The following is a 10,642-nucleotide window of genomic DNA, read 5'->3' as shown; positions in this document are numbered from 1 at the left end:
GTTTTACTAGTTCCCCCTACTTGAGAACGTCTTGGAGTTTCTTCATCTCTTTTTTATCCTACTTTCTTTTGATATTTTGAATGACCTTGTCTTTGGTCATTAAAAAGTGTTTCTTCCTCATTTCTCTTTAATGTAACCTTTGACATTTATTGCTTAGCCAATGCTTTTTGACTGGCAAGCATACTTTCCAGGTCAATAAAAAAAGGTTGCATTGCCCAATCTTGAATAGCAGTAATAAAACTTCTATATTTAGGTTTAAGACCATGGATAATAATTCTTCTCATTCTTGTTTCTGAAATAGCAGAAGTAGAATCTAATTCAGAGATTTCACGGCATAGATTGTTTACTTTGGTGAGGTATTGGTGGATAGTCATCTCTTTTTGAGCAATTGACAAAAGCTCGTTCTCTAGAAACTGCAATCTTGCCTAATTTTTCTTTGAGAAAAGTGAGGCGAAGGTGTCCTACACTTTCTTAGGTGTCTCTGTTGTATTAATATGCTCCAACATTTCTTCATCAACTATAGTTTTAATTGGAAACATGACTTTACCTGTCTTGATATTTCATTTATTCAAAGCAGTAGCATCCTTAAGTGGATTGACTTCAGTGCCTCCCACAACATCCCACAAGTCTTGGTCGTGGAGATATGACTTCGCGCATGTGGACCATGTTTTATTGTTTTGAGTGTTGAGCTTCTTAAATCCTCTAAAAGCTTGAAGGTCTCCATCATCTTGTAGTGATAAATGAACTCTATGAGTAGTTGTATCCCAAACAACAAGTTTCACAGTCCTAAACTGTACTCGATTTTCAGAAGCTCCACCATAGCAAGCTATGCTAGCTTGGCTCTGATACCACTTGTTGAAAAAATTGGCACAAAAAAGAAGAGAAACAATATATTTTGAAGAAAGAAACTTTTATTAAGAACTTACAAAGATGGACACTTTTGAGAGAATACTCTTTTACTCTCTAACACTCACTTTTCTACACTAGCTCTCTAGCTTTGCTTTAATTAGAAATGGAGCTACACCTCCTATTTATAAGCATGAGATCCTTGGAGTCTAAGCAAAAAGAATCTCTAGATTATTCTTGGATTCTAAATATCTAGATATTTCTTGGTTTATTCTTATCTAAAGTTGTTCTAGAATATTTCTAGATTTTTTTCTTTGAGATATTTATTCACACTACAACATAGTTCTAAAAAAACTCATTTACATATTTGTATCATATGGTAGATACTCAAAGAACCTTCTAAATTAGTTAGTGTTGTTACATATTTTAACATCATAGACGAAGGCTAATAGGATTCACAATTTGACCACAAACAAATCTAGCTCTAAATAAATAAATAAAACATCACAGGAAATATATTTAATGTAAACATGTGATCTACAAAAAAGATCTAGTTCGACATATGAAAAATTGCACCACAGTAAATAACATGCAACTATCTCAACATTAATTTACTGTCACATGCAATACCTCATCTTAACATTTGTTTCATGTAAACATGCAATTTATCCCAACATATTGATAACAAAATATGCAAATCTTTAAGGGAAGATAAAAGAAAGAAAAGATAACTAAATACAATAAACAAAGTAAAAAAATACCTTTAGGGGATGGGAAGTGAGTCACAATTGTGGATGTGCCCGTAGCAAAAATCAAGATGAGATCTTTTTTTTATTTTATTTTATATTTTTATTTTTGTTTGGAAAAACTCCTCAGGTCTCTCCTTGAATTCCATAGAGGGTTTTTTTTTTTCTTTTTTTTTTTGTCTTTTATTGTTTTTAATGGGGGCAAAAGTTAGTTTGTGTTAATGTTAGAGAACTAAGACAGAAACAAATTAAGTGATGAGAGAGGGCAAGTTAGGGAAAAAGAGAATAAGTGAGATATGGAGAGAGAACTAAGAAAAGAAAAAAAAACTTTGGTGCTCTATGGTTGCACTTATCTTGGTGCAGCCCAAGTAATTGTGTAATAAAATTCTGATACATGAAAAATAAATTTTTAAATGAATTATTTTATATTTTCTCTGTGCGTAAAAAAAGGGAAAAAAAGATCACATGGTTAGTTACACTAGTAGAGAGAAGTTAAGAGAAATTTGTTATGGGTGAGGAAAAAGTAACACTGGAGAGAGTGTCCGAAAGAAAATAAGAAGATGAGAGATTAATTAAACTTCCTTTAAAAATGATTATTTTAAATATCTACAATTCAAATTTTATCATTTTTATTTTTTTTTTAAAATTTCTATTGAAGTAAGTTATATTTGACATTGAAATAGAATAAGAGAATTGAGAAAATACATAAATAAAAATATGCAAAAATTAAAAGTAAACTAGATTAAATATGGTTGTTGAATGAGAATTTCGACGGATCACAAGTTGTCACGTCATCACAATGAAAACTCAAATTTATTGTAGAAATTGTAAATGGACCATGTCGGGTAATTAAAATTGTTGAGGCCAAACTCAATTCAAGCCTACGACATAAATTAAAGATCACATTTAATAGCCTTCGTTATAGCCCTTTTGGAAATTAGCTATGAAAAAGCTTAAAAAAAGGGGAAGAAAATGCATTAAAAAATTGAACCAGCGCTAAAATTTCATCCAATCGAAAAAGGATTTTGCTTCCCGCTTCCTGTTTCACCTCTTTCCCCCTTCTTCTTCTTTCATTCTATTAGGTCACACATGTCCTCTAATGGTGCTCCGTTCTTCACTTTTTGTATAACACCTTCTACCACTTCTTTTCCATTTGATGAGGCTCCACAATTTTCGTTCAACAAGCCTTGCTTCCCCTTTTCAGGTTTAGGCTTCCCTTCCATGGTTGTTTCAACCATTCTTTTAGTTCCAATTGGATATCTTTTGTTGAAATCGGCTACATAGTCCTCGACCAATGATTCATCTTTTTCAAAGAAAAGAGTTTTCATCTTTCAGCCTAGCAAGGTTCTAGATGTTGCTGCTTGATCAGCCAGATCTTCCAATCTCCCTATCCTTGAATAACTAAAGACCTCTTCTGCTATCAGTATGTATTTCCCAATTTTCTACTTTATATATTTTCTTTTAGGTTCTTCATCTATTCTCGTCCTTTCTTTGTTTAATGGTTGTAGTGCTTGATGAGTTGAACCACATGAGGAATGGCGGCTGGGTATTAGATGATCGATAACAACGCCTCTGATACAAGAGCACCACTTCTTCCCCATAGGATTTCCACTTGGTTTTTTTATACACAATGAATTCAACTAGTTGGTTCACAAGTAGGTATGATACTCTGTTAGATTATAATTAAGCTAATTTTTCATTGTCTATATGTAATCAAGTATTGGTTATTCTTTGTAATTTTTTGTTATGTTTCTTCCAATGACTGTTAAACACATGGCTTACATTTGGTTATTAATACATTAGCCTGTCTCAGTATCAGGGCTGAGCAGCAGAATTATTCCCTCTGTTTGGGGTGTTTTCTCTTGTGGTTACATACTCTAAATCTTGTGTCACATTACTTGTTTTGATTATTTTTGTTTGCACACCTCATAAAATTTATTTTTATGCTCTTCAATACCCTAATCTCTACATCTCTCTCCAATTCTTAAGGTAGGATTTCGAAAACTTACTTGGATTAGATTTCTTGTTTGGGGTTTTTCTAATTCACTGTTATTAAGAGTAAAAATGAAGATTTTATTCATAAAGATGAGTGAGCTTGAATAATAATAAAGAAGAATTTTATTTTTCAATGCTGATTAGATTGAATATCATATTTGATATAGAAATTAAAGGAGCATTTGAATGACATATGCTTCTTAATGTGGAATATATGTGGCAAATAAATCTTTTGAGTTAGTTTTTTATTCCCTTATAGTTACAAGCTTGTGTTGTGCTTTCTCTGGTAGAGTGAAAAAAAAGGTTCCGAAATAGGAGGATGTTTAAAAATATTAATGTAGCTTTTTTCAATCGAAAACCATTGATGTAATATTTTTTTAAAATTAAAAATATTAGACTCTATATCTCCAAATTTAATTGAAAATTTACCAAGAGAATAATTGTTGTGTTAATTTGATGCAAGAAATATTGTTCTAATATGCAAAATTTCTCTCGTCTTTTTTCTTAGGAAAGTCAAATTCTTAAGTACGACAGCCAAGAAAGGAACTTAAGGTTAGTCTTTTTGAAGATTTGGACTGATTGATAAGTGTTACGAAATCGATAATTAAAGAACACAAAAAGGAACGTAGAGATAGAGAAGATCAACACACAGATATACGTGGTTTACTAATGGTGTATTAGCTACATCCACGGGCAGAGGGAGAATGTTTTTAGAAAATTTTATCAAACGGCGCCTCTAGAGTTAGAGAGTTTATATAGCACACTACTCTAAACCCTAGGGTCATAATCGTAAATAACTACAAATAAATAAATATGCTAAATACGAATTCTGAATAGGTTTGATATTCCTTAAAGCGAGAACCCCATACTTGGTTGTTCGAAGCACCAACAAACAAATTCAAGGCATTCCAACAATCTCCACCTTGACTTAAATTCTCTCCTAAATAACAGATGTACCAAATGCAACATAAATCAATATTGCCAGACGTATCCAAACTTCTCCTTCATGCCTCAAAGTGTCCCACAAAGCAGACCATTAACAATTCAAAACATTTAGCAAGTCCAAACAATGTTGAAACTTACCTTGTGGGTCCGGTTTGGTGAGCATATTAGTAGGATTATCAGCAGTACCAATTTTCATCACTTTAACTCTCTGCTCACCTCTTAAAAAGTGATATCTTACATCTATGTGCTTAGTTCTCTCATGATGAACTTGATCCTTGGCTAGGCATATTGCACTCAAACTATCACAATATACAATAGCTTGGTCATGATGCAAACCAAGATCACCAACTAACCCCCTTAGCCATATTCCCTCTTTAGCAGCTTCAGTAGTAGACAAAGTAATTGTAGGCTGTAAGGTTTCCTTCCAACTAACAATAGAACCACCCAGAGTGAACATATAGCCAGTCATAGACCTCCTATTGTCAACATCTCCAGCATAGTCAGAATCAGAATAACCAGTCACCAAACACTCTGTGAAATTCCCATAAACGAGACCAACATCAAACGTACCTCTAAGGTAATGAAAAATCCTTTGAACGGCTTGCCAATGCTCCTTCCCAGGTTGACCCATGAACCTGCTGACAACACTAATAGTATGAGCAAGAGCAAGCCTCGTACAGACCATAGCATACATCAAACTTCCCACTGCACTAGCATAAGGAACTTGAAACATGTACTCCTTCTCAGCTTCAGACTGTGGTGAAAGCACAGATGACAAACGAGCATTTACAGCACTAGGAGTATCTATAGGCTTAGTTGATGACATACCAAACCTGGACAATATTTTCTGAATATATCATTTCTGTGATAAAAAGAGCTTATTCTTATCTCTGTCCTTATAAATCTCCATAACCAGAATTTTCTGAGCATCACCCAAATCCTTCATATCAAACTCAGCACTAAGAAGATTCTTCAATTTCAGAATGTCAGACTTGGACTTTGCAGCTATGAGCATATTATCTACATATAAAAGTAGATAAACCATTGAACTATCATCAACTTTTTTGTGATATACACAATAATCATACAGACTCCTATTATAGCCAAGTCCAATCATATAGCTATCAAATCGTTTGTACCACTTCCTTGGAGACTACTTTAACCCATACAAAGATTTCTTCAACTTGCAAACATAATCTTCTTTACCTGGACACTGGAACCCATCTGGTTGGGTCATATAAATCTCTTCCTCCAACTCTCGATATAAAGCTGTCTTCACATCTAGTTGTTCAATTTTCAAATTCTGATGTGCTACTATAGCTAGTAACACACTGATAGAAGTATGTCTGAGTACTGGTGAGAATATCTCATTATAATCAACTTCTTCCCTTTGTGTGAACCCTCTAGCAACAACTCGAGCTTTATATTTAATGTCATCTGAAGGTGATATTCCCTCCTTTTTCTTGAATACCCATTTACAAGTGACAATTTTTCTCTCCTTAGGTCGTTTAACTAATTCCCAAGTCTAATTTTTGTCAAGAGATTCCATCTCATCCCCCATAACAGCAAGCCATTGAGCAGACTCACCACATGACACAACTTCTCTATAGGTAGATGGCTCATGAGGATCCACCTCTTTAACAACCTGCAACGCAAAAGTAACCATATCTTCAAAACCATACCTCACAGAAGGTCCAACACCAACTCTTCTAACTCTATCACGACCTATACTCGGTTGATCTACTCGTGATCTAGAATTCTCAGGCAAAGCAACTTCTGACGTTTTAGGCACATTAATTTCTGGTTGCACATCAGTTTCTATAGAAACGTGTTGATCTTCTCCACCTTGATGTTGTAATTCATTCACAGCTGAAGTGAATTGCATCTTCACCTGTTTATCAACACTACTACTTTCTCCCACATTAGTAGACATTACAAAAGGCTTTACAGTTGAGTTAAGCATGGAATTTTCATCAAATATCACAGTCTTACTAAGTATGACTCTATTCTCAGGAGGTGACCAGACTCTATATCCCTTAACTCCATCCCTAAAACCCACAAATATACCTTTTTTAGCCCTCGATTCTAATTTACCCTCATTAACATGATAGTAGATAGTACAACAAAAAACTTTTAATAAAGAATAATCTGCAGGCTTACCAGACCACACCTCGTAAGGTGTTTTACAATCAATAGCTGTGTGAGGTCCACGATTGATCAAATAACATGATGTATTTATTCTTTCTGCCGAAAACCTTCTAGCCAACCCTACATTAGAAAGCATGCATCTTGCTCTCTCCAACAACGTCTGATTTATACGTTCTACAACCCCATTTTGCTGTGGAGTATCCCTAACAGTATGATAGTGAACAATCACCTCAGCTTTACAGAACTCATTAAATTCAGATCCACAAAATTCCAAACCATTATCAGTTCGCAGCCTTTTGATTTTCTTCCCAGTTTCATTTTCAATCAATATCTTCCACTGCTTGAAATTCTTGAAGGCTTCACTTTTATGTTTCATCATAAAAACTTAAGTCATTCTTGAGTAATCATCAATTACAGACAAAAAAAATACCTACTGCCTCCAAATACATAATCAAGTGTCCATTTTGTACGATGAACACCTCTTGGAAACTTGCTGCGATGAAGCTTCCCAAATACATAATATTCATAGAATTCAAAATCCTGCACCTTGTGCCCACAAAGAAGATCCCTTTTTGACAGAATTTGCATCACTTTTTCATTCATATGACCAAGTCTTATATGCCATAACTTAGTCATATCATCCTTGTGAACGACCGACGATGCAACAACAACATAACCTGTTATCGTGGAACCCAATAGAAAATACAGTGTTCCACGCTTTATGCCTTTCAGAACTACCTCAGAACCCTTATAGACATACATTGCTCCATCTTTACCTTTAAAACTGTAACCCTTACTATCGAGTACACTAAAGGATATCAAACTCTTCTTTATTAGTGGAACATGTCTAACCTCTTTTAAAGTGTAAAAGGCACCATTATGTGTTCGTATCTTGACTGAGCCGATTCCAACTATCTTGCACACAACACCATTAGCCATGCTAACATTCCCTCCATCTATTTGCTGATAGGTTGAGAACCACTCTCTATTTGGGCACATATGATAAGATGCCCCAAAATCAAGAACTCACACATCATCAGAATGTGAATGTTCATTCACAACTAAAGCTAGATCTTCTTCAAAATCGATCTCGACTTCTTCAGGATCAGTCTCAACTTGTGCAACAGAGGCGGATGCTTCCCTTTTGTCACTCTTTTCCTTCTTTTCCTGATTCCTTTTTTATCTTAGGACATTCGGTTTTCCAATGCCCCTTTTCTTTACAGTAGTGACAAATATCATCTGACCTAGAACCCTTTGACTTCGAAGACTTTTTATTCTGGTTTGACTTCTGCTTACAAGATTTCCTATGTCCCTTGCTCCCTGTAGCAGCTAACTCAGATGCCTGACTTTCTGTAACTGAACTTCCTGCATTCTGACGGTTCTCTCTCATAAGCAACGTGGACTTTGTATCTTCTAAGGTAAGAGTTTCTTTCCCTCCAATATACGAGTCAACAAAAGTCTCATAGAACGGGGGCAAAGATGTCAACAAAATTAGGGCAGCATCCTCATCATCAACCTTAATCTCTACGTTACGCAGATCTAATAAAATTTTATTTAATTGATCAAGATGGTCTCATGAGACGTACCTTCCTGCATACGTAGATCATATAGACGTTTCTTCATAAACAACTTCTTGGTTAAAGATTTCGTCATGTAAAAACTTTCTAACTTCAACCAAAGACCAGCGGCAGTTTCTTCATCTGCAACCTCAATGATGACGTCATCAGCCAAACATAGCATGATCATCGAATGAGCCTTCTCCTCGAGAGTCTGCCACTCTTCATCATCCACGACAGCTTTCTTTGACTTACTCGTCAGCGGTGCCCACAGCCCCAGCTGCTTTAGTAGGGATCGGACCTTGATCTACCATAAACCAAAACTGTTCGTCCTGGTAAATTTGTCGATCTTTACGTTCATGCCAAACATCTTCAATTGTCGAACAAATGCGGAATTTCGAAGAAACCCTAAGAAGGCTCTGATACCAGTTTGTTACGAAATCAACAATTAAAGAACACAAAAAGGAACATAGAAATAGAGAAGATTGACACAAAAATATACGTGGTTTACAAACGGTGTGTTAGCTACGTTCACGAGCAGAGGAAGACCAGTATTATTAGGGAGAATGTTTTCAGAAAATTTCATCAAACGACGCCACTAGGGTTAGAGAGTTTATATAGCGCACTACTCTAAACTCTAGGGTCATAATCGTAAATAAGTAACAATAAATAAATATGCTAAATACGAATTCTGAATAGGTTTGATATTCCTTAAAGCGAGACCCCTGTACTTGGTTGTTCGAAGCACCAACAAACAAATTCAAGGCATTCCAACAATAAGTGATATTTGTATGCATTAAGTTGAGTTCTGTTACACATACCAAACTATTTGGTTCTTGATGCAAGTGTAGAGGTTGGCTATTGTGATGGATCAATGCTATCTAAATGCAATTGATTAGTATGCAAAAAGTTTGTAAACAAAGGCTTCCCCCACCCCAAAAAATAAATAGGACATTTCTACTTCATTTTTTTAGTTTCATTTTATGATTTAATTATTGTCTCCTTGTGTGAAAAAAAAAAAAGTTTTGTGGATTAGTTTCGTGTTTATGACATTTCAACTTCATTGTTTTTTAGTTAATGGCATTCGTTTCATTATTGTGAAAGACCAACCTTTGAGTACAGAAATTCTTCTATTACTTAGTCAAAAAGTTGAGTGATTTTCCTTTTAGATTTCCCCCTTTTCTTTTTTTGTTGTAGCAAAGGGAGTTTTTTTTTGTTGCCAATCCTTTATTAATAATTCAGCCTTGGTCTTCAAAACCCAGTTATATCCTTTTTCAAATCTAAGTACTCAACCACATCTTTTAATTTTCAAATATTTTCCCAGATTCTTAAAAAACCCTTCTGATTTTCCAGGAAAAAGTTGGGGTTTCAGCTTTTTTTATGATGAGGTTTTCTTCTCTTATGATTTTACCCAAAAAAACTTTTCACCCACCTTCATTTCTCTCTTTCTCTGTTAAAAAAAGTTGTTGAAATTTCTCTAACTCTTCATCCTTTTTTTTATTGGTAGATCTTTTGTAGTTTGTTCTCAATTCAAGAGCTTGATCTAATTTTAGCTTCCTGATTGAGTCTAAAACATCATTTACAGGTCTAATAACATTACAAAATAAAGTATTCAATAATCGCTTAGTGTCTTCATGATTTTTTGGATATGACTTGTTCTTAATTCGTACTAGTTTGTTCTATTAGCTCATTTAGTCCATGTAGCCCTACCTGATGTTAAATTTTGACCAAGTTTTTGTGTCTGATGAGGAAAATAAATGATTTTGTTGGTAATTTACTTCAATATCTACATAATATTGTTGTAATTTTCTAGTGTTGAGAGTGGAAATATTGATGGATTTAGTTCCCATTTGGGTTGAAAAGGTTTAGTTTATTTTTTGTTTTAAATCTATGTAGTTTCAAATGTTAATGTGGTATGTAACACTTATATTTTAGGCTACATGTACCAAATTTGAGTCTAAAAATGAGCGAATGAGATTTTGTTAAATGCAATATAAAATTTTGAATGATGTAGCTATGAAAGCTCAAAGTTTAAATCAAATATATTGAAGTACAAAAACAGAATAAATGAATTGAACTTGTTGCATCAGACAGTCAATGATATATAAAATGGTCTTTGAGTTGGCCCCATATTTGGTTGTTCGAAACGGCGACTATATATATATATATATCTGTTTGTATGTATGGATATTGAAAAGTCATTTCTATTTGTGAGCAGTTGATATTTACTATTTTACTGCTTGATCATACAATTTGTCATCCCTATTAAAATTTTCTATCTATTTTTCTAATTGTTGTACTGCCTGATGATCAGAGCTGCAGTATCAGTATTTTGATGTGTTCTTGTTGTTGCATACTTAGCTCTTTAAAGGTTGTAGTTTTCTCCTTGTTGTTGCATACTTAGCT

The 10,642-nt window shown here is 34.3% G+C and overlaps 1 protein-coding gene and 1 long non-coding RNA gene across 2 annotated transcripts; one reads left to right on the top strand and one right to left on the bottom strand.

Moving 5' to 3' along the window:
* Positions 1 to 2,515: 2,515 nt before the first annotated feature.
* LOC120088008 lies at positions 2,516 to 3,463 on the top strand. Its single transcript, XR_005484785.1, has 2 exons — positions 2,516 to 3,015; positions 3,101 to 3,463. It is a non-coding gene; the product is annotated as an uncharacterized LOC120088008 (long non-coding RNA).
* A 1,096-nt stretch (positions 3,464 to 4,559) lies between these two features.
* Positions 4,560 to 5,358, bottom strand: LOC120088907 (secreted RxLR effector protein 161-like). The gene is made up of 3 exons (XM_039046343.1): positions 4,869 to 5,358; positions 4,671 to 4,811; positions 4,560 to 4,597 (listed from the first exon to the last, which is right to left on the bottom strand). Exons 1-3 carry the CDS (start codon positions 5,356 to 5,358, stop codon positions 4,560 to 4,562), a joined length of 669 nt encoding a protein of 222 aa, XP_038902271.1.
* Positions 5,359 to 10,642: the final 5,284 nt, after the last annotated feature.

This window comes from Benincasa hispida, chromosome 10 (genome assembly GCF_009727055.1).
Source record: "Benincasa hispida cultivar B227 chromosome 10, ASM972705v1, whole genome shotgun sequence".
In the NCBI taxonomy this organism is placed as follows: Eukaryota; Viridiplantae; Streptophyta; class Magnoliopsida; order Cucurbitales; family Cucurbitaceae; genus Benincasa; species Benincasa hispida.
Note: the sequence above shows the minus strand (reverse complement) of the source record. Positions and strands in the feature narration are given on the sequence as shown.

Bases quoted from the DNA above. Each gene is read 5' to 3' on its own strand.
- LOC120088907 (XM_039046343.1), bottom strand. From the start codon at position 5,358: ATGTCATCAACTAAGCCTATAGATACTCCTAGTGCTGTAAATGCTCGT. The intron at 4,812-4,868 runs GTTTGCATCATG...CAATATGCCTAG, and splicing joins GGGGTTAGTTGGTGATCTTG to CCAAGGATCAAGTTCATCAT. The intron at 4,598-4,670 runs GTAAGTTTCAAC...GGACACTTTGAG, and splicing joins CACCAAACCGGACCCACAAG to GCATGAAGGAGAAGTTTGGA.